Source organism: Coregonus lavaretus (assembly GCF_964263955.1).
Source record: "Coregonus lavaretus genome assembly, chromosome: 13".
Taxonomy (NCBI): domain Eukaryota; kingdom Metazoa; phylum Chordata; class Actinopteri; order Salmoniformes; family Salmonidae; genus Coregonus; species Coregonus lavaretus.
The window spans coordinates 19,221,697-19,246,172 of NC_140000.1; the positions used below are offsets into that span (position 1 = coordinate 19,221,697).

At 42.6% G+C, this 24,476-nt stretch overlaps 1 protein-coding gene across 2 annotated transcripts; it reads left to right on the forward strand.

The window, feature by feature from the left end:
- Positions 1-1,096: 1,096 nt before the first annotated feature.
- Positions 1,097-22,745, forward strand: LOC311140692 (metalloreductase STEAP4-like). Of its 2 annotated transcripts, XM_084175873.1 has the most exons (11): positions 1,097-1,383; positions 1,455-1,672; positions 1,844-1,951; positions 3,639-3,709; positions 3,845-3,932; positions 12,726-13,004; positions 13,097-13,191; positions 14,323-14,433; positions 14,541-14,583; positions 15,515-15,679; positions 21,651-22,745. In XM_084175873.1, exons 2-11 carry the CDS (start codon positions 1,457-1,459, stop codon positions 21,912-21,914), a joined length of 1,440 nt encoding a protein of 479 aa, XP_084031999.1. In that variant the 5' UTR covers positions 1,097-1,383; positions 1,455-1,456; the 3' UTR covers positions 21,915-22,745. The 2 variants fall into 2 exon arrangements, with proteins under 2 accessions (XP_084031999.1, XP_084031998.1); XM_084175872.1 differs by having other exon boundaries at positions 1,097-1,672.
- The last annotated feature ends 1,731 nt before the right edge of the window (positions 22,746-24,476 follow it).

Consider the following 24,476-nt stretch of genomic DNA (forward strand, 5'->3'; position numbering starts at 1 on the left):
TATATCTAACATAAAATCTTATCATAGCATGAGTCGAGCATATAAATCTCTGCACAATCCACACAGCTCAAACACAGCAGAGACATCTTTCTTTCCACACACACTCACACACACTCTCCAATCAACAAGAACGCATTCATAGTAGAGGCAGCTCCTGTTTTCTTTGCAACTTGCGGTAACTCTCTGTGGTTCTAAATCAATAGTTGTTTAGTAATCCGAAAATGTCGGAAACATTAACTTACTTGACCATTCTTTAGGCCACGTAACGGTTTGTTACATGTAATATGCTTTGTGGACTTCACCAGACAGAGGTTGCTCTCCGGTTTTGTGATGAAACAAAGGTGTGATTGAATTTATTCTGCCACTGTGTCATCTTATTGTCTCGGCCTTAGGCCTATATATCACGGTCGCAAGGCATATGACCTAACAGGTTAGAGAGCAAACAACACAATTATTACAACACATAGGTTGTAATATGGCTTTTCTTCTGGCTTTGCTTCCTTCCCCAGTGATTTTACCCATGCACAGTTACTGGTTTACTGTAAACTAAGCCCAGTCTAAAGCTTGGGTTCACTAATTCTACTGTGCTCTGACACCAATTCAAGCATTTAGATTTTTATTGCTTTGATGAAACCAGTGTTTCAAGCCACATTTGACCTGCTGTTTTTGGGAAACACTGTTCATGGTGATGTGACACATTTCTTCTGGTATTTCACATTCTGTGCTTTGTGGAGTTACAAGCATATTGTTGCACACAATAGAATGTTGTCACATCTTTGAGCAAAAGCCATCTGAGGTAAGGCAGCTTATGAAGACGGTAGTATTACAACAAACCAAAGTGCAGCTGCTGTTGTGTTATTGTCCTGAACTGTGAAAGGACCTGTGCTTGTGTGAACCCAGAAAGACCACAGTGATCTGGCATCTCTCCCGGTCTGGTATTCCACTATTATGTAATTCCCTGCTTCCCAGAAACACTACAGAGTGAGTGCCATGGGCTTTCCTGCACACACACACACACACAAATACACAAGCAAAAACACACCCTCTTCGAACGGAGTTTCCAGCTTGGCAGAGAGACTACTCCCTTCCCTCCTCCCTCCAGGACCGTGCCCAGACACAAATAGACACTCAGTCAGTAGTGTCTCAGTCAGACATTCCTCTTGATAACTCAGAGGAGCTGCTCCAACTCTGAAGACTATTGTTTTGTGACATGTAATGCAGAGAACAGTAAGCTGTCCTAGCATTGATTGACAGTGCTCTGTCTGGACTGTAACACTCCGTCTAGAGGTGTCTGCTGAAAAACCTTGCGAAGTGAAAGGGACGTTCATCCTGCGAGCTCCATTTATGTGGATGTGCTTTTTCTGTAATTGCAACTTCAGGAAGGTATTTTAAACTCTTTGGTCTTTCTGACACTTTCTGTTGACTTGAGGAGATCTTTGCCTGTCTCTGTTCAGGCATGACGGGTCAGGAGAGGAGTGAGAAGAGTGAGTGTGTGTCCCTGTCTCCGATGAGGGAGGCTGTCCCTGCCCCACCTGAGTATGAGAGGGTGTGTGTGTTTGGGACGGGGGACATGGGGCGCTCTCTGGGCCTGCGTCTGCTGCAGGCGGGGTACGGGGTGGTGTTCGGCAGCCGACGGCCCCACAGCAGCAGCCTCCTACCACACAGAGCACAGGTACAAAATAAAGTAGATCTGGTTTCATGTGGTAATATGTTAAATGTGGATATGTGTTTTTACTGTGTTGTAAATGTATTTGAATATATTTGTTTATGTTTGAAGGAGTATATGTGAATATACTGTATGTGTGTTTATGTGTGTATCAATATGTTGATGATGTATATGCAGGTCCTGGGCCATGCTGCAGCTGCCCAGTCAGCCCATCTGATCTTCATCGCTGTCCAGAGAGAACACTACGACTTCCTCGTACCACTGGCCAATCAGCTAAAGGGGAAGGTAGCATATATATTTTATTACTTCTGCTATACAGTGAGGGAAAAAAGTATTTGATCCCCTGCTGATTTTCTACGTTTGCCCACTGACAAAGACATGATCAGTCTATAATTTGAATGGTAGGTTTATTTGTACAGTGAGAGACAGAATAACAACAAAAAAATCCAGAAAAACGCATGTCAAAATTGTTATCAATTGATTTGCATTTTAATGAGGGAAATAAGTATTTGACCCCTCTGCAAAACATGACTTAGTACTTGGTGGCAAAACCCTTGTTGGCAATCACAGAGGTCAGACGTTTCTTGTAGTTGGCCACCAGGTTTGCACACATCTCAGGAGGGATTTTGTCCCACTCCTCTTTGCAGATCTTCTCCAAGTCATTAAGGTTTCGAGGCTGACGTTTGGCAACTCGAATCTTCAGCTCCCTCCACAGATTTTCTATGGGATTAAGGTCTGGAGACTGGCTAGGCCACTCCAGGACCTTAATGTGCTTCTTCTTGAGACACTCCTTTGTTGCCTTGGCCGTGTGTTTTGGGTCATTGTCATGCTGGAACACCCATCCACGACCCATTTTCAATGCCCTGGCTGAGCGAAGGAGGTTCTCACCCAAGATTTCACGGTACATGGCCCCGTCCATCGTCCCTTTGATGTGGTGAAGTTGTCCTGTCCCCTTAGCAGAAAAACACCCCCAAAGCATAATGTTTCCACCTCCATGTTTGACGGTGGGGATGGTGTTCTTGGGGTCATAGGCAGCATTCCTCCTCCTCCAAACACGGCGAGTTGAGTTGATGCCAAAGAGCTCCATTTTGGTCTCATCTGACCACAACACTTTCACCCAGTTCTCCTCTGAATCATTCAGATGTTCATTAGCAAACTTCAGACGGGCATGTATATGTGCTTTCTTGAGCAGGGGGACCTTGTAGGCGCTGCAGGATTTCAGTCCTTCACGGCGTAGTGTGTTACCAATTGTTTTCTTGGTGACTATGCTCCCAGCTGCCTTGAGATTATTGACAAGATCTTCCCGTGTAGTGCTGGGCTGATTCCTCACCGTTCTCATGATCATTGCAACTCCACGAGGTGAGATCTTGCATGGAGCCCCAGGACGAGGGAGATTGACAGTTATTTTGTGTTTTTTCCATTTGCGAATAATCGCACCAACTGTTGTCACCTTCTCACCAAGCTGCTTGGCGATGGTCTTGTAGCCCATTCCGGCCTTGTTTAGATCTACAATCTTGTCCTTGACATCCTTGGAGAGCTCTTTGGTCTTGGCCATGGTGGAGAGTTTGGAATCTGATTGATTGATTGCTTCTGTGGACAGGTGTCTTTTATACAGGTAACAAGCTGAGATTAGGACCACTCCCTTTAAGAGTGTGCTCCTAACCTCAGCTTGTTACCTGTATAAAAGACACCTGGGAGCCAGAAATCTTTCTGATTGAGAGGGGGTCAAATACTTATTTCCCTCATTCAAATGCAAATCAATTTATAACATTTGACATGCGTTTTTTCTGGATTTTTTTTTTGTTATTCTGTCTCTCACGGTTCAAATAAATCTACCATTAAAATTATAGACTGATCATTTCTTTGTCAGTGGGCAAACGTACAAAATCAGCAGGGAATCAAATACTTTTTTCCCTCACTGTATCTATGAATGTCTGGTTTGTCAATATGTAACTGTATAGTTGAATTGCAGGTGTTGGTGGACCTCAGTAACAACCTGAGGAAGAATCAGTACCCAGAGGCCAATGCGGAGTACCTGCAAAGGTGAGAGCTATACAGTGTGTTGTTGTTATTATGTGTATGTTTTTTTGTTAATTAGGAATGTTTTTATATGTTGATGTGTATCTACAGTATGTGTATGTTGCTGTACTGTAAATGTGGATATATGTACCTGAGCAGCCTGGTCCCTGGAGCTGAGGTGGTTAAAGGATTCAACACCCTGTCTGCCTGGGCTCTGCAGAATGGACCTTCAGATGCCAACAGACAGGTACACAAATGAGGTTCAAGCCATGTCCATGAAACCAATGAACTACTAGATTAAAGTATATATACACTACATGAACAAAAGTATGTGGACACCTGCTCGTCGAACATCTGATTCCAAAATCATGGGCATTAATATGGAGTTGGTCCCCCCTTTGCTGCGATAACTGCCCCCACTCTTCTGGGAAGGCTTTACACTAGATGTTGGAACATTGCAGCGGGGACTTGCTTCCATTCAGCCACAAGAGCATTAGTGAGGTCGGACACTGATGTTGGGCAATTAGGCCTGGCTCGCAGTCGGTGTTCCAATTCACCCCAAAGGTGTTCAATGGGGTTAAGGTCAGGGCTCTGTGCAGGCCAGTCATGTTCTTCCACACCGATCTCGACAAACCATTTCTGTATGGACATCGCTTTGTGCACAGGGACATTGTCATACTGAAACAGGAAAGGGCCACAAAGTTGGAAGCACAGAATCGTCTGGAATGTCATTGTATGCTGTAGCGTTAAGAATTCCCTTCACTGGATCTAAGGGGCCTAGCGCGAACCGTGAAAAACAGCCCCAGACCATTATTCCTCCTTCACCAAACGTTACAGTTGGAACTATGCATTGGGGCAGGTAGCATTCTCCTGGCATCCGCCAAACCCAGATTTGTCCGTCGGAGTGCCAGATGGTGAAGCATGATTCATCACTCCAGAGAAAGCTCCAGAGTCCAATCGCAGCGAGGTTTACACCACTCCAGCCGACGCTTGGCATTGCGCATGATGATCTTAGGCATTTGTGCGGCTGCTCGGTCATGAAAACCCATTTCATAAAGCTCCCGACGAACAGTTATTATGCTGACGTTGCTTCCAGAGGCAGTTTGGAACTCAGTAGTGAGTGTTGCAACCGAGGACAGATGATTTTTACGCGCTACGCACTTCAGCACTCAGCGGTCTCGTTCTGTGAGCTTGTGTAGCCTACCACGTTGCGGCTGCGCCGTTGTTGCTCCTAGATGTTTCCACTTCACAATAACAGCACTTACAGTTGAACGGGGCAGCTCTAGCTGGGCAGAAATTTCACGAACTGACTTGTTGGATAGATGGCATCCAAACGCGGTGCCACTTTGAGAGTCACTGAGCTCTTCAGTAAGGCCATTCTACTGCCAATGTTTGTCTATGGAGATTGCATGGCTGTGTGCTTGATTTTATACGCCTGTCAGCAACGGGTGAGGCTGAAATAGCCGAATCCACTCATTTGAAGGGGTGTCCACATACTTTTGTATATTTAGTTTATACACAGTGCCTTCAGAAAGTATTCACAAACCTTGACTTTTTCCACATTGTTGTGTTACAGCCTGAATGTAAAATGTATTACATTTAGATGTTCTCTCACTGGCCTACACACAATACCCAATAATGTCAAAGTGGAATTATGTTTTTCAAATATTTTACAAATTAATAAAAAATGAAAAGCTTAAATATCTTGAGTCAATAAGTATGTAGGGACTGGGTGTATTTATACACCATCCAAAGTGTAATTAATAACTTCACCATGCTCAAAGGGATATTCAATATCTGCTTTTTTTTTTTACCCATCTACCAATAGGTGCCCTTCTTTGCGAGGCATTGGAAAACCTCCCTGGTCTTTGTGGTTGAATCTGTGTTTGAAATTCACTGCTCGACTGAAGAACCTGACAGATAATTGTATGTGTGTGGTACAGAGATGAGGTAGCAATTCAAAAATCATGTTAAACACTATTATTGAGTCCATGTGACCTATTATGTGACTTGTTCAGCATATTTTTACTTGTTTAGGGTTGCCATAACAAAGGGGTTGAATACTTATTGACAACACATTTCAGCTTTTCAATTTGTATAAACTTTTTAACATTTCTAAAAACATAATTCTACTTTGACATTATGGGGTTTTGTGTATACAGAATCTCAATTTAATCCATTATACATGCAGGTTGTAACACAACAAAATGTGTAAAAAGTCAAGGGGTGTGAATAATTTCTGAATCCACTGTACATGTTGACTGTCAGCATGTTGATTTTACTTTCTCTCCTCTGTGCTGAATAAGAACAGCTTCATTCTGGAGCTAGAAACCTGTACTGTGCATCCTCTGTAAAGAGAAGCATATAAAAGCATGCACACACACGTTAACACACACACACCAGACCTGAGCAAATGTTTTTGTATTTTATTTGAAAATACCAACTTTTCAAATACTTTAGGTAGTTGAATATTGAGTTTTCAAAGGCAATACTTTTCTTTGACATTGTCTTTCAGAAAACCAAATCATATTTGAAGGTATTTTGAATACTTCTCAGAAAACCAAATAATATCAGTTATTTGAAAAGAAACAAAAAAATCTTTATTTGATGGCTGCCAAATATAAACTACAACAGTTAGTTAATTAGTCCAAATACAGTCAGGTCAATATTTTATTGGCACGCTTGAGCACATTTTCTTTGCAAAATAGACTGTAGAAAATAAAGAATTCAATTACTAAGCTATATTATATGCAACAAAAATGGGAAATTATATTATTGTATACTAATACAATTGCTCAGACAAAGTAATTTTTAACAAATCTGAAAAAGATAGGGTTCAAAATTATTGGCACCCCTGTTTTCAATACTCTAGCACCTTCCCCTTGCAAGGATAATGACAATGAGCCATTTTCAAAAATGTTTTATGAGTTAAAGAACATTAAGTTAGCTGGCTAGCCAGTTCAAATAATGACCATATCATATACAGTGCCTTGCAAAAGTTTTCATCCCCCTTGGTGTTTTTCCTATTTTGTTGCATTACAACCTGTAATTTTAATGGATTTTTATTTGGATTTCCTGTAATGGACATACACAAAATAATCAAAATTGGTGAAGTGAAAATAAATAAATAACTTGTTTAAAAAAATTCTAAAAAATAAATAACGGAAAAGTGGTGCGTGATTATGTATTCACCCCCTTTGCTATGAAGCCCCTAAATAAGATCTGGTGCAACCAATTACCTTCAGAAGTCACATAATTAGTTAAATAAAGTCCACCTGTGTGCAATCTAAGTGTCACATGATCTGTCACATGATCTCAGTATATATACACCTGTTCTGAAAGGTGTCTGCAACACCACTAAGCATGGGGCACCACCAAGCAAGTGGCACCATGAAGACCAAGGAGCTCTCCAAACAGGTCAGGGACAAAGATGTGGAGAAGTATAGATCAGGGCAGGGTTATAAAAAAATATCCTTAACGTTGAACATCCCAAAGAGCGCCATTAAATACATTATTAAAAAATGGAAAGAATATGGCACCGCAACAAATCTGCCAAGAGAGGGCCACCCACCAAAACTCACGGACCAGGCAAGGAGGGCATTAATCAGAGGCAACAAAGAGACCAAAGATAACCCTGAAGGAGCTGCAAAGCTCCACAGCGGAGATTGGAGTATCTGTCCATAAGACCACTTTAAGCCGTACACTCCACAGAGCTGGGCTTTACAGAAGAGTAGCCAGAAAAAAGCCATTGCTTAAAGGAAAAAATAAGCAAACACATTTGGTGTTCGCCAAAAGGCATGTGGGAGACTCCCCAAACATATGGAAGAAGGTACTCTGGTCAGATGAGACTAAAATTGAGCTTTTTGGCCATAAAAGAAAACGCTATGTCATCACCCCGAGAACACCATCCCCACAGTGAAGCATGGTGGTGGCAGCATCATGCTGTGGGGATGTTTTTCCATCGGCAGGGACTGGGAAACTGGTCAGAATTGAAGGAATGATGGATGGCGCTAAATATAGGGAAATTCTTGAGGGAAACCTGTTTCAGTCTTCCATAGATTTGAGACTGTGACGGAGGTTCACCTTCCAGCAGGACAATGACCCTAAGCATACTGCTAAAGCAACACTTGAGTGGTTTAAGGGGAAACATTTGACTTAAAGATTGTTGTACACCAGCGGAACCCATTCAACTTGAAGGAGCTGGAGCAGTTTTGCCTTGAAGAATGGCCAAAAATCCCAGTGGCTAGATTTGCCAAGCTTATAGAGACATACCCCAAGAGACTTGCAGCTGTAATTGCTGCAAAAGGTGGCTCTAAAAAGTATTGACTTTTGGGGGGGTGAATAGTTATGCATGCTCAAGTTCTGATTTTTTGTCTTATTTCTTGTTTGTTTCACAATAAAAAATATTTTGCATCTTCAAAGTGGTAGGCATGTTGTGTAAATCAAATGATACAAACCCCCCCCCAAAAAACAATTTTAATTCCAGGTTGTAAGGAAACAAAATAGGAAAAATGCCAAGGGGGGTGAATACTTTCGCAAGCCGCTGTAGCTGACAACATCTTCACTTTAGCTCATTTGTCTTCATTATTACAGGAAAATACACTCACAACAAGATCTTTATTTACAAGTTGGTGAGCCAATTACAGAAAATAGCTTACGGTTGTGAGTGTGACTAAATAAAAGCAGGGCATTCTACCGGAGCATTTTAGAACTTGGACAATGTCTCGTTGGCCTAACATTATACCCTAAGTTGACTTTGGTGTAGGTCATGTTCTTCACATTACCGTCTCTGGTAAACACATACTATATCAAATAAAATTAAAGTTTATTTGTCACATGCACAGGATACAAAAGGAGTAGTGAAATGGTTACTTGCATAGTGGAGTCTTTTGTTTAGACATGTAGCTAGCTAGTCAGCTAGCTAACTAAACATTGAACCATAATCCAAACTCATAAAGTCACTACCCTGCATGAATCTGCAGGTAGCTAACCAACCAGGTTCAATGTTAGCTAGCTAGCTAACGTTAGGCTATAACTAGCAATGCAAATGTATCTGAGATACGAATAATATTACTACACAGATCATACACGTAACGTTAGCTAGCTAGCGAGCCAGCCAGCTAACGTTAGCTAGCTATCTAACAGTCCACTTTAACTTGAAATGAAAACAACTTTCTGACAGGCCCTGTAGCCCCCAGTATCACTTCTACTCCCCAGGCGCTATCAATTGTTGACTTCTGTAACCGTAAAAGCCTTGGTTTCTTGCATGTTAACATCAGAAGCCTCCTCCCTAAGTTTGAGTTATTCACCGCGTTAGCACACTCCGCCAACCCTGATGTTCTAGCAGTGTCTGAATCCTGGCTTAGGAAGGCCACCAAAAATTCAGAAATTTGCATCCCCAACTACAATATTTTCTGTCTAGATAGAACTGCCAAAGGGGATGTAGTTGCAATCTACTGTAGAGATAGCCTGCAGAGCTCTATCATACTATCCAGGTCTGTGGCCCAAACAGTTTGAGCTTCTACTTCTAAAAATCCACCTTTCCAGAAATAAGTCTCTCACTGTTGTCGCTTGCTACAGCCCCCCCTCAGCCCCCAGCTGTGCCCTAGACACCATAAGTGAATTGATTGCCCCCCATATCCTCAGACTTCGTACTGCTTGGTGACCTAAACTGGGATATGCTTAACGCTCCGGCCGTCCTACAATCTAAACTAGATGCCCTCAATCTCACACAAATTATCAAGGAACCTACCAGGTACAACCCTAAATCCGTAAACATGGGCACCCTCATAGATATCATCCTGACTAATTTACCCTCTAAATACACCTCCGCTGTCTTCGGCCAGGATCTCAGCAATCACTGCCTCATTGCCTGCATCCGTAATGGGTCCGCAGTCAAACGACCACCCCTCATCACTGTCAAACGCTCCCTAAAACACTTTAGCGAGCAGGCCTTTCTAATTGACCTGGCCCGGGTATCCTGGATGGATATTGACCTCATTCCGTCAGTAGAGGAATGTTAGTTGTTCTTTAAAAGTGCTTTCCTCTCCATCTTAAATAAGCATGCCCCATTCAAAAGATGCAGAACTAAGAACAGATATAGCCCCTGGTTCACTCCAGACTTGACTGCCCTTGACCAGCACAAAAACATGCTGTGGCGTACTGCATTAGCATCGAACAGCCCCCGCGATATGCAACTTTTCAGGGAAGTCAGGAACCAATATACATAATCAGTTAGGAAAGCAAAGGTTAGCTTTTTCAAACAGAAATTTGCATCCTGTAGCACTAACTCCAAAAAGTTTTGCGACACTAAAGTCCATGGAGAATAAGAGCACCTCCTCCCAGCTGCCCACTGCACTGAGGCTAGGAAACACTGTCACCACCGATAAATCTACGATAATCGAGAATTTCAACAAGCATTTTGCTACAGCTGGCCATGCTGTCCACCTGGCTACCCCTACCCCGGCCACCAGCTCTGCACCCACTGCTGCAACTTGCCCATGCCCCCCCCCCCGCTTCTCCTTCGCCCAAATTCAGACAGCTGATGTTCTGAAAGTCCTGCAAAATCTGGACCCCTACAAATCAGCTGCGCTAGACAATCTGGACCCTTTCTTTCATAAATTAGCCGCCGAAATTGTCGCAACCCCTATTGCTAGCCTGTTCAACCTCTCTTTCGTATCGTCTGAGATCCCCAGAGATTGGAAAGCTGCCGTGGTTATTCCCCTCTTCAAAGGGGGTGACACTCTAGATCCAAACTGTTACAGACCTATATCCATTCTGCCCTGCCTTTCGACAGTATTTGAAAGCCAAGTTAACAAACAGATCACTGACCATTTCGAAAATCACCGTACCTTCTCCGCTATGCAATCTGGTTTCCGAGCTGTTCATGGGTGCACCTCAGCCACGCTCAAGGTCCTAAGCGATATTATAACAGTGATTGATTTTTTAAAAACAGTACTGTGCAGCCGTCTTCATCGACCTGGCCAAGGCTTTCGACTCTGTCAATCACCACATTCTTATTGGCAGACTAGATAGCCTTGGTTTCTCAAATGACTGCCTCGCCTGGTTCACCAACTACTTCTCAGATAGAGTTCAATGTGTCAAATCGGAGGGCCTGTTGTCTGGAGGGCAGTCTCTATGGGGGTGCCACAGGGTTCAATTCTCGGGCCGACTCTATTCTCTGTGTATATCAATACCCACCATTGTGACCTGTACGCTCTCGTTGGCTGGCCCTCACTACATATTCGTCGCCAAACCCACTGGCTCCAGGTCATCTATAAATCACTGCTAGGCAAATCCCCGCCTTATCTTAGCTCATTGGTCACCATACCAACACCCATCCGTAGTATGCGCTCCAGCAGGTATATCTCACTGGTCATCCCCAAAGCCAACACCTCCTTTGGCCGCCATTCCTTCCAGTTCTCTGCTGCCAATGACTGGAACGAACTGCAAAAATCTCTGAAGCTGGAGACTTATCTCACTCACTAACTTTAAGCATCAGTTGTCAGAGCAGCTTACCGATCACTGCAGCTGTACACAGCCCATCTGTAATTAGCCCACCCAACTACCTCATCCCCATATTGTTATTTATTTTTCTCATTTGCACTCCAGTATCTCTATTTGCACATCATCTTCTGCACATCTATCACTCCAGTGTTAATACTAAATTGTAATTATTTTGCACTATGGCCTATTTATTGCCTTACCTCCATAACTTACTACATTTGCACACACTGTATATAGATTTTCTATTGTGTTTTTGACTGTACGTTTTGTTTATCCCATATGTAACTCTTTGTTGTTGTTGTTTTTAATCGCACTGCTTTGCTTTATCTTGGCCAGGTCGCTGTTGTAAATGATAACTTGTTCTCAACTGGCTTACCTGGTTAAATAAAGGTAAAAAAATAAATAAAAATAAACGTATAACATGTGAAAATGTAGCTAGCTAGACTATCTTACCCGTATACATGGATGGACGCTTCTCCCTGTCTGTTACGGATGCCATGGTTGCCCTTAGTTTGAAGATGTAATCCGGAGACAGGTGTTTTATACAACAGCCTTCTGGGTGTTCTCTTTTCGACTCCTGCATATTTGCAATCAAACGGCAGAATTTCTTCTTAGCGATCATCATCTAATTCCACAGGGCACATTCCACTGATTTCAAAACTCGGTCCTCCAGAAAGTAGAGAACAACACTTTTGCAGTTCTACTACGTGATATCTTTCAAAAAAGCAGCGTTAGAAAGGATTACCTACACATACTGGCCAGCTCATGTTATAGACAGAAGCGTCCTACATGGCAACCAATCCGAACTCATCTCTCGGCATGTCCAGCCCATCCATTATCTCAGCCAATCATGGCTAGGGGGAAGGTTCCTGTCTTTTTCCGTACCTAAACCAACTTGGCTCGTAATTTAACAATTGTATTTGTATTTACAGATGGCATACAAGTTTGTTATTAAGGCACATGAAAGTTCATATGTTCCAGAAGGCATTTCTGCCACAAAACTATTATTATTATTTTTTGTTTGTTTGTTTACATTCAAATGCCTCTCCTGTGAAGTAGTGACGTGTGACGTATGCCTAGTGTCCTGAAACTAGTCAAATATTGGGTTTGAAGTACTTTTCTGCATATGCTTGTTTTTCAACACCAAATCTACAACGTCATCTGACAAAAGCACCTGTACCAATCAAAGTGCCAATGCCATTTTGCAAACTCCAGGCATTTACATTTTTTTTTAACAGGCTCAGTGTCGTTATCCTCGCAAAGTGAGCTATTGAAAGGTATTGAAAACAGGGGTGTCAATAATTTTGACCCGTACCTTTAAAAGATTTTTGTATTACTTGTTAAATAAAAAATATTTCTCTGAGCACTTGTATTAGTATAAAATAATATAATTTCCCACATTTCTGGAGCATACAATATAGCTCAGTATTTGAAAAATATTATTTTATATAGGCATTTTTGCTCCTTTATCAAGGGTGTCAATAATTTCAGACCCCACTGTATGTATATGTATATATCCCCACATATATGTCAGGTGTATATCTGTGGGGAAAGTGCGGAGGCCAAGCAAGCGGTGATGGCGGTAGCCACCAAGCTGGGTTTCAGTGCCCTGGACCGGGGCTCTCTCTCAGCAGCCTGGGAGCTGGAGGACTTCCCCTTGCAGCTGTTCCCCCAGTGGAGGCTCCCCCTGCGCATCGCCATCGGCCTCTGTGCTGCCTTCTTCTTCTACCTGCTGATCAGAGACATCATCTACTCATACATCACCCAGGGCAAAGACATCTCCTTCAGAATCATGGTATCACTGGCCAACAAGGTACTGGCCCACAGGCCCTCTGAGTGTTTGTGTTCTGTTTGTTTCTGTGTGTATTACCAGCTGTTCAAGGTGTGTGTGTGTGTTCTCTCCAGGTGTGTCCCATCGTGTCTCTGATCATGCTGTCTCTCTGTTACCTGCCTGGTGTCCTGGCTTCCTTCCTGCAGCTCTACAGAGGTACCAAGTACAGGTCAGACGTGTGTGTGTATGTATGGGAGTGTGTTTGCATACAATGTTGCGTACGTATGTACACTACATGACCAAATGTATGTGGAAACCTGCTTGTTGAACATCTCAATCCAAAATCATGGGCATTAATATGGAGTTGGTCCCACCTATGCTGCTATAACAGCCTCCAATCTTCTGGTAAGGCTTTCCACTAGATGTTGGAACATTGCTGCAGGGACTTGCTTCCATTCAGCCACAAGAGCATTAGTGAGGTCGTCACTGATGTTGGGCGATTAGGCCTGGCTAGCAGTCAGCGTTCCAATTCATCCCAAAGGTGTTCCATGAGGTTAAGATCAGGGCTCTGTGCAGGCCAGTCAAGTTCTTCCACACCGATGCCGACAAACCATTTCTGTACGGACCTCGCTTTGTGCACAGGGGCATTGTCATGCTGAAACAGGAAAGGGCCTTCCCCAAACTGTTGCCACAACGTTGGAAGCAGAATGTAATTGTATGCTGTAGCGTTAAGATTTTCCTTCACTGGAACTAAGGGGCCTAGCCCCGAACCATGAAAAACAGCCCCAGACCATTATTCCTCCTCCACCAAACTTTATAGTTGGCGCTATGCAGTCGGGCAGGTAGAGTTATCCTGGCATCCGCCAAACTCAGATTTGTTCGTCGGACTGCCAGATGGTAAAGCGTGATTCTTCACTCCAGAGAATGCGTTTCCACTGCTACAGAGTCGAATGGCGGCGAGCTTTACACCACTCCAGCCGACCCTTGGCATTGCAAATGGCTTCAGCACTCGGCGGTCCCGTACTGTGAGCTTGTGTGGCCTACCATATCGCGGCTGAGCCGTTGTTTCTCCTAGACATTTCCACATCACAATAACAGCACTTAAAGTTGACATGGGCAGCTCAATTAGGGCAGAAATGTGACTAACTGACTTGTTGGAAACGTGGCATCCTATGAAAGTGCCACGTTGAAAGTCACTGAGATCTTAAGTAAGGTCATTCTACTGCCAATGTTTGTCTATGGAGATTGCATAGCTGTGTGCTCGATTTTATACACCTGTCAGTAAAAGGGGTGTCCACATACTTTTGTATATATATTGTACTTATGTTGATTATAAGTGTTTATGTATGTTTAACATCAGGCGCTTCCCTGATTGGCTGGACCGCTGGATGCTGTGCAGGAAACAGCTGGGTCTACTGGCGCTGGGGTTTGCCTTTCTGCACGTGCTCTATACACTGATCATACCCATACGGTCAGTGGAGCACACACTCAAATGTACACAAACACGCATGCGCGCACACACAGTGAAATGTATCTTCCTTTGGTTTTTAGTAAAGAAAGCATTGATTTTGTTCCCAGGTACTATGTGAGGTTCAAGTCCACTGAACGCACTGTCTCTCTGGTAAGAACACCTACCTAGCTTTAAGGCCAAAGTAAACACTTTCAAAACAGTGAACATTGGATAGACAAAATTGTGTACAATTCTTAATTTCATCGCTCTGTTGTCACTGAAAATGTTCCTGCATTGCAGGATTGACATAAATTCATGCTAATACATGGTTCTATTAAAGAGATTCTCCTGAACTTTTGTATACTTTTTAGGCAGTAGTTCTGAAAGTAGCCCTCATCAGCCAAAAGTGGTCCCCGAAAACGCATACTATGTCACATATGTGCAGATATGTGCACCACATCATTGCTTACTCTCTGTCTCTGCTGTGACCACTGAACCATTAGGCCCGCCCTGCAACCTCATTGGTTAATGCTGGGCAGGCCACTTGCTAACTGTCACTCAAATGCGAGGGGCAGAATCTTTTTGGCTAGAACTCAAATTGCTAGGGGGCTGGTCCACATGGGGGAAATGTAGGGAAAATGGTGCGGCACAGCTTCAAGAAAACAGTCACTTTCAAACTAAGTATTTCATGGCTAATCAAGGTAAGAAAGTAATTATTCTCATAGATTATGAATGTATGAACTACACATTGAGACATCCAGCCCAAAGCAGGAGGTTAAACAAATATTTTCTTAGTCGCCAATGCACCAGAGCATATTTTAACAGTATAGCACTTTTAATGTAGCCTAATTTTGGCCAGCTAATAGCCTAACCACCAATCAAGTAACATTACATCGCCTGAAAAGTGTGAACGGACTAAACGTTCAAATGCTGTTGCTGCAGAATTATTTTGCTGTGACACAATACTGGTCATATTAAGATCAAACATAGGTACATTGGACACACACCTACAGTATATAGCAGGATTCAGGCACTGGTTTTGATTATAAACACTGGTTTACGCCTCTCTCTTGCTCTCACTCTCTTTTTCTCTCTCTCTCAGATCAGAGAGAACAGGACCACTGAGTTTGATACCACAATGGCCTGGCGTGGCGACTCCTACTTATCCCTGGGAATTCTGGGATTTGGCCTGTACGTCCTGTTAGGAATCACATCTCTTCCCTCCGTCAGTAACGCTCTCAGCTGGAGGGAGTTCAGCTTCGTACAGGTGGGATCACCAGGACTGGACACACTGAATGCTTAGACCAGACACTAATTCTAGGCACTAATTTTCTGCCCATTTTTACTAGCGATGGGGGAATAAATCGATACAGTTACATATCGCAATATTATTTTGGACGATATTATATTGATACTTTGACTCCCATGTATCGATTCGTTTTTTTTGCTAGGTAGCGTTAGCTAGCACTAGTTGGCTGCAGTGGCGGTTCTAGACCATTTCAACTGAGGGGGCCAGTTACATTAGACATTATTGTTGTCATATTGTTTTCTTCACTGCATTGCAGGCATTAATAGGCAAAAGACCATGTTTATAATCATTCAACAATTTTTATTTGCATTATTTTTACATTTGCATTACATATTCAGTATCAGTTACATCAACTGTATTCTACGTTTTTTGTGGTTTCTTGCAAAAAGATCAGCAAATTAATCTAGATTCAAGGCCTTTGCCCTCCTTGACTCAACACACCTAAATTGCTTAATCTCTCATCTGACATTGTGGACCTAAGATACGTTTTCACCAGCTTTAGTGCAGAAAAACTCTTCACAAGAAGTGGTACTAACAGGGATTGAAACAGCTATTTTGCAGTTTAAAGAGCTCAAAGAAAACATCTTTATGAGGCTCAATGAATAATGCTAGCTCTACTACACTGGAGGGTCTCTGCATGCCACTCTGTATTTTCCTTTGTAACAACCTTCTGGACTTATGTAGTTCATGCCCCAAGTCCTCAATATTTGATTCATACATTCTAGCAAATGGAAACAGTGACTTCTCTTTGAGACATGCATCACTTTTGGGGTTTAAAGTTTGGATGCCATTCATTATGTCACAGTTTTTGCTAGAGAACCTTCTGTTAAGCTCATCTGATCTAAGACAAGGTAGAAAAAGGTTGTAAGAAAACTGTCTTTATCTATTTCTGAATCTGACCTCCTGTACTGAGTACACAGTCTCCATTAAATTGAGAGCTTAGCTTTTTTGGTCGTTTTGCAGGGGGCTGTATTGCAGTTTCACATTGCTCAGCTGTGTTCAACACTTAATTCCATAGGTCATCAAAAATTGACTCATCCCTGTAGTCATTAAAAGTTTGAACTAAGGCTTCAACTAAATCAACAGCCTTTGACAGGTCAAGTGATGAAGACTGTAGCATATCTGATAGAAATGTTGCTTCTCCAAAAACTTTATGGAGCGTAACAAGGCACACAATGAATTGTAAATCCATCTGTGCAAGCAGACCTCGTGCCAACAGATCTGTCACCATTGTGTTCTTGGACTATGTCTTGCAGGACTCGCTTAATGGCAGGCAATCTATCCATAATAGTATGTAGAGCCATATATTGACATGCCCAGCGAGTGTCACTTAGTCTCTGAAGCGCTCTAGGTGCACCTAGGTACATCTCTCTTTGTACGCTAAGCCATTGTTGATGCACATATGACCCAGATGTGAAGACATACAGTCTTTCTAGTAAGGAGAAGAACTGTCCTACCTCAGGGACAGGTTTGACTGTATCCACTAAAACTAAGTTTAGACAGTGTGCACTGCAGTGGATGTAAAAGGCATGCTTTGCTTGTTCTTTAATGCATGCTTGGATGCCTGAATGCTTGCCACTCATAACTGAAGCACCGTCATATGCTTGGCCTACTAGGTTGTTTTTGTATTCGAGACCATGACTTTCTAATATGTGTATGATTTTGTCAGTAAGCCCTGCTGCATCTAGTTGATCAGCCGATTCAAAGTGGAGAAAGCTCTCATGGACAGCTCCACTGAAATAGTACCTGAGTACTAGAGATATCTTCTCCTTTTTTTTTTTTACATCTTTTGTTTCGTCTGCCATTATGCTAAAGACCTCACTGTCTTTCACTTCTTCTATAATTTTTGTTCGAACCATGTCTGCCAAACAACTCAGAACGTCATTCTGAATCCCTTTGCTTGTGTATTTTGCATTATGAATGGAAGTCAACCTTTTTTTCACAGTTGTGTCATGCTTAGCTATTGTTTCTAGGATTGCCATGAAGTTCCCTTTATTATCAGACTCTGCAAACTCATCGTGTCCTCTTTGTGCAATGTTTTGAGTGGCTGTAAGTAGTAGTATTTCTATTGTTTTAATATAGTCCCGATTTTCTTGAACCTGTTTGTTGTGTTCCTTGTTTAGGGCATTTACCAGCGTTGCATTACTTTTTACCGCTTTCTGATAGTCTCTCCATGTAATCATTGCTTGTTTGTGCCGCTCAGACCTTGCATGAATTGCAAATCCCCCCCCTTTGTAAGTTGCCTTCTTCCAGTTGTTAAAACCCAATTTTGAATCAAATACAGTCTCAGACTCTGGGAGGGCTAAAATGCCTGCAGGCGTAACAAAACACAGAGTCTGATTTTTAAAAATATTCAAGCCAGGTGTGGATGTTGTACCAGGCCGCCTTGAAGCTCCTCCTCCTGTCCCCCATCAGAGTTATTGGGTACATGTTCATCACTGGCTGGTCCTCACGGAATTTGCTGATATCTGTCGAAGAAAACAAAACTATAATTAAAAGTATCTATTTGGGTAATTTTAGACACATACCATAGCCATCAGACAACTTCTGAAATCCATCTGATATCTGTATCACATGCCCAATAGCATGTTAAATGAGATCATTAATTTCAATCATAAACCAACACATTTCTATACACCATATAAAATGGACTAATTGCACTGCTTTACAAGTAACCACAGATTTATTCAACATCCCAAAGCTGATGGCCCACTGCTTGTGGACGCACATGGCTCCTCTGTAGGTGTCTCACCTCTACGTCCCCCTCAGCCTCAGTCTCTCCATCTGTCTCACTTTCCTGCTCTACTATGCCTTCTGTCTGACTTTCTGCCTTGTTTTTTCTTTGGAAGAAGGACATGTCCTTTTTTCTATTCATTTTGGTGAGAACTACAGAGCAAAAGCAATGGGGACCAAGCTTATTAATTAATTTACTGAAAATAACTGACTTGCTAGGTAGCTAGCTGTCATGTCTAACCTTTTAACATTACAATGCGTTTACTGAGTGTGGTTTAAGTAAAAGTATTCAGCACCATGCGTTTTTGATCAAATATTATATCCTTTTTCATATTACCATACATTTTCGATGCCTGACTGTTAGAATTAGCTACAACACTAAACCAAAAACAATGCAAACGAATACATAGCCCAGGATTCAAGCCAATTCATTAATTAATTCACAAAGAAAGTAACAAACGGACAGGTTAACATTAGCTGATCTAACGTTACACTTCTGAAACGCATTTAATAGTTAACTATGTTACAAATACAACATATAAAACATTTTGCACACCTGTCTTTATTTCCTTCTTCTTGCTTGAACTATATTATTCGCGCCGAATACTGTTGTGTTCCGCCTATAGGAGTCCCACTAGAAAATGTGTTGGGTTACTTTAGTGTTCCGCCTTGCCACTGTTTAATAACGGATGTAAAAAAAATAAAAATAAAAAAAAGTTTAAAAAAGAACATGATCGCTAAAATTTATTCTGTGATAATTATTTCAGACTCCGCATTTAGGAGGGCCACAAGGGGGTCCAAGCTTGTTGTCACAGGGGCACTGGCTCCCCCAGAACCGCTAGTGGTCGGCTGTGCCTCTGGTATTTTTAATCCTATAGCTTGTTCTCCATCTTCTTTTTAAATAGTGAGCCAATGTTTTCAGCACATTTATTTCCATGACTGATAAAAAAAACTATTTTTCTCATGCTCTCTCTTGTCTCTCTGCAGCAGACATACTGTATAGTTGAACATGTTTGGAACATCAAATCCCAATAAAATCAAAGTATCGAATCACAATACATATAGAATTGTGGGAATTGCAATACATACCATATTGCACCTAAGTATCGTGATAATATCGTATCGTGAGGTCCCTGGTCATTCCCAGCCCTAATTTGTACACTTATCTCCTTCAGTGTTTCCCCTATTGACTTATTCATGCGGGTTGCAGAGCCAACATCCAGGCCAGAATGCAATAATACTCCAGGAAAGTAATCTGATTTTCAGCAGACAAGCCAGAGGTTATGCGCTGGGGATATGAAGCTGTATTCCCATCACTACAGGGAGCACACACACTCATTCATAAATGTAATTGGGTCAGGAGAAACTCTGGCTCATTCTCTAATTCATTCATTACCCTCAAATTGATGCAGTGATTTAAATGTTAAGTTATTCATCAGATGTAATTTAGAAGGAATATATTAGAACAGGCCAAGATAATTCACCTAGAGATCCTGTTAGTGTGTGTGTGTGTGTGTGTGTGTGTGTGTGTGTGTGTGTGTGCAGGGGCATCATGCACCCTAAAAAATATGAGGGGGCACAAGGTACGTGAGGATGGCTGGGTGATGGATAGGCCCCCGTCTGGAAGTTGGAGAATTTCGCATTTGTCAAACACCTTAATTATATGTAATATATATACAGTGGGGAGAACAAGTATTTGATACACTGCCGATTTTGCAGGTTTTCCTACTTACAAAGCATGTAGAGGTCTGTAATTTTTATAATAGGTACACTTCAACTGTGAGAGACGGAATCTAATCTGTTAGTTTTTATTTAAGAAGCCCTCCTGTTCTGCACTCATTACCTGTATTAACTGCACATGTTTGAACTCGTTACCTGTATAAAAGACACCTGTCCACACACTCAATCAAACAGACTCCAACCTCTCCACAATGGCCAAGACCAGAGAGCTGTGTAAGGACATCAGGGATAAAATTGTAGACCTGCACAAGGCTGGGATGGGCTACAGGACAATAGGCAAGCAGCTTGGTGAGAAGGCAACAACTGTTGGCGCAATTATTAGAAAATGGAAGAAGTTCAAGATGACGGTCAATCACCCTCGGTCTGGGGCTCCAAGCAATATCTCACCTCGTGGGGCATCAATGATCATGAGGAAGGTGAGGGATCATCTCAGAACTACACGGCAGGACCTGGTCAATTACCTGAAGAGAGCTGGGACCACAGTCTCAAAGAAAACCATTAGTAACACACTACGCCATCATGGATTAAAATCCTGCAGCGCACGCAAGGTCCCCCTGCTCAAGCCAGCGCATGTCCAGGCCCGTCTGAAGTTTGCCAATGACCATCTGGAAGATCCAGAGGAGGAATGGGAGATGGTCATGTGGTCTGTTGAGACAAAAATAGAGCTTTTTGGTCTAAACTCGTGTTTGGAGGAAGAAGAAGGATGAGTACAACCCCAAGGACACCATCCCAACCGTGAAGCATGGAGGTGGAAACATCATTCTTTGGGGATGCTTTTCTGCAAAGGGGACAGGACGACTGCACCGTATTGAGGGGAGGATGGATGGGGCCATGTATCGCGAGATCTTGGCCAACAACCTTCTTCCCACAGTAAGAGCATTGAAGATGGGTCGTGGCTGGGTCTTCCAGCATGACAACGACCCGAAACACACAGCCAGGGCAACTAAGGAGTGGCTCCGTAAGAAGCATCTCAAGGTCCTGGAGTGGCCTAGCCAGTCTCCAGACCTGAACCCAATAGAAAATCTTTGGAGGGAGCTGAAAGTCCGTATTGCCCAGCGACAGCCCCGAAACCTGAAAGATCTGGAGAAGGTCTGTATGGAGGAGTGGGCCAAAATCCCTGCTGCAGTGTGTGCAAACCTGGTCAAGACCTACAGGAAACGTATGATCTCTGTAATTGTAAACAAAGGTTTCTGTACCAAATATTACGTTCTGCTTTTCTGATGTATCAAATACTTATGTCATGCAATAAAATGCAAATTAATTACTTAAAAATCATACAATGTGATTTTCTGGGTTTTTGTTTTAGATTCCGTCTCTCACAGTTGAAGTGTACCTATGATAAAAACATTTCTCAAAGGACAAAAGGGCAGGTGCTCAGGCACCCTTAGACCTATATCTGTGCACGTGCCTGGTGTGTGTGTGGTTCATGTGTTTGTGTTATTTTCTCCCCCACCAGTCCAAGCTGGGTCACCTGACTCTGCTGTTGTGTACGGCTCACACCTACCTGTATGGTTGGAACAAGTTCCTGCGTTCTTCCACCTACAAGTGGTATACCCCACCGGGCTACATGCTGTGTCTGGTCCTTCCCTCTGTGGTGCTGCTGCTCAAGCTGCTGCTCATCACCCCCTGTGTGGACCGAACCATCACCCGCATACGCCAGGGCTGGGAGAGGGGGGCAGACCAGAGGAACCCTAAAGACAGCCAACCACTGATCCCTTAGAGGACACACATACACACACAGACACACACACAGACACAAAATAGCACCCTCAGTGTGATGACAGCTTTGTCATCGAGGCATGAACTCTTGTTTCTTTGTTCTGGCTATTATACCCTCAGATGTTGGCTACCATTCAATCATTGTTTCTGGGATCAAAAACCAACAATATAATTGCATTTGTATTTCTTTTTGTATTACACTGTAAACATTGTTGCATTTTAATACAAATATTTTCAACCGTACGTAAACCTGACACTAGTTTTCACTGGGTGAAACAAGTTGTCTCTCTTATGTAAAGACAAACAAAGCTCTCTCTCTCCCTCTCTCTCGCTCTCTCATATCCTCTCTTCTATCCTCTCTCTTCTTTGACTGACTGTATAGTTATCCCCAGATGAAATACAGGTTTCAGAGACGTATAAAAGGTTTTCAATATATATTTTGTGTCTGTCTGATACATCTCCAGGGGCAGGTCAGACACATAAAAACATATATTATATCAATGGGATCCTCTCTGGGGCAGAGTGTTGTTATTTCCTCCAGAAAACAGACTCTCTGAATCCCACCAACAGGCTTCCCTTTCATCACTAGATAGACAGAGTGGCCCACAGTGTCTTCTGTTATGGGGAGCACTTCCATTTGCTCATGTGGCAAAAGTGACACACCTTCAGTGGCGACCCATCATTCAGGGCAGATCCCCACCTGTTTTGAGCCCCACCTGTTTTTTGTTGTTGCCTGTTTTGCATGTTATTTTGGCATTTATACGTGTCACATATCAGTTTGCAAACAATGTAAAAAAGAATCATTGAGTTAATAAAGCCGCATAAAAACATGGTCTCTATTTTGCTTTCTTGAGTAAGGCAGCTCCAAAATGTAGGTGTTTCAGCCTAGCTCAGTGGTTTCTGTGGTGGTGGGGCAGCCAGCGGAAAATACAGTGTAGGGGTTGGTAATGTTCTCTAGTTGCGCCGTGATTGTCTCAGTGTTCTGTCACTCATGGGGACACTACGTCACCGCAAAATCTACGGGGAGAGCTCGAAAAATTCAAGCCCCTTGGAGCTGTCATAGATTTACATTAGAAGTGCCCATCCAAGAAGCCTCAAGGTCATTGCCACAGATAAAGTGATGTAAAATCATGTGAACCATGAAGGACTGATTCACACAGTCTCCTCTGAACAGTTGATGTTGAGATGTGTCTGTTACTTGAACTCTGTGAAGCATTTATTTGGGCTGCAATTTCTGAGGCTGGTAACTCTAATGAACTTATCCTCTGCAGCAGAGGTAACTCTGGGTCTTCCTTTCCTGTGGTGGTCCTCATGAGAGCCAGTTTCATCATAGAGCATGATGGGTTATTGCAACTGCACTTGAAGAAACTTTTAAAGTTCTTGAAATGTTCCGTATTGACTGACCTTCATGTAATAATGGACTGTTGTTTCTCTTTGCTTATTTGAGCTGTTCTTGCCATAATATGGACTTGGTCTTTTACCAAATAGGGCTATCTTCTGTATACCCCCCTCCCTACCTTGTCACAACACAACTGATTGGCTCAAATGCATTAAGAAGGAAAAAAATTCCACAAATTAACTTTTTTAAAGGCACTCCTGTTAATTGAAATGCATTCCAGGTAACTATCTCATGAAGCTGGATGAGAGAATGCCAAGATAGTGCAAAGGTGGCTATTTGAAGAATCTCAAATATAAAATATATTATGATTTGTTTAACACTTTTTTGGTTACTACATGATTCTATATGTGTTATTTCGTAGTTTTGATGTCTTCAGTATTATTCTAAATGTAGAAAATCGTAAAAATAAAGAAAAACCCTTGAATGAGTAGGTGTGTCCAAACTTTTGACTGGTACAGTATACTTTACTTGCATAAAAAGGTTGGATGGAAACCTGGTTTATGAGGAAACTAAAAATGTACAGGTGAATAATGCAGGCTATTTAAAATGTTTAAAATGGACCATACTGTTTAAATTTACCTTTTAATTTGTTGATGCTCAAAAAAGTTTATTTCCACATTGTAGCGGGTGATGAGGACAGAGTAAGGCACAGGAGGTGTGAATCACAGAATATGGTTTATTCGTCCAATGCAGCAGTTCGCAGCAATGCGAAAACCAAATACAGTGCGACTTCAATGCGCACTGGGAAAACAAAACACATGGGTGAATATCCCGGCGACAAAAGTAACATGAATGCTCAACCGAGCTAGCCACACCTCCACATGGAAACAATAACACACAAAGACAATGGGAGCAGAGGGAATACTTATACAGAGACTGATGAGGGGATATGAACCAGGTGTGTGTGAAAAACAAGACAAAACAAATGGAATGATGAAAAGAGGAGCGGCATTGGCTAGAAGGCCGGTGACGACGAAAGCCGAAGCCTGCCCAAACAAGGAGAGGAGGCAGCTTCGGAGGAAGTCGTGACAGTAACAGTACCCCCCCTTGACGAGCAGCTCAAGCAGCATGCCGACACCGGCCTCGTGGACGGCCAGGTGCGGATGGCAATGGTGGAAATTCCGCAACAGGGAGGGATCGAGGACATCCTTCACGGGGACCCAG

What these genes read in the sequence shown, in the direction of transcription:
- LOC311140692 (XM_084175872.1), top strand. Translation starts at nt 1,457, where the DNA reads ATGACGGGTCAGGAGAGGAGTGAGAAGAGTGAGTGTGTGTCCCTGTCT. An exon ending in TCCTACCACACAGAGCACAG is followed by an intron (nt 1,673 to 1,843) that starts GTACAAAATAAA and finishes ATGTATATGCAG; the next exon opens with GTCCTGGGCCATGCTGCAGC. An exon ending in ACACTGATCATACCCATACG is followed by an intron (nt 14,434 to 14,540) that starts GTCAGTGGAGCA and finishes TTTTGTTCCCAG; the next exon opens with GTACTATGTGAGGTTCAAGT.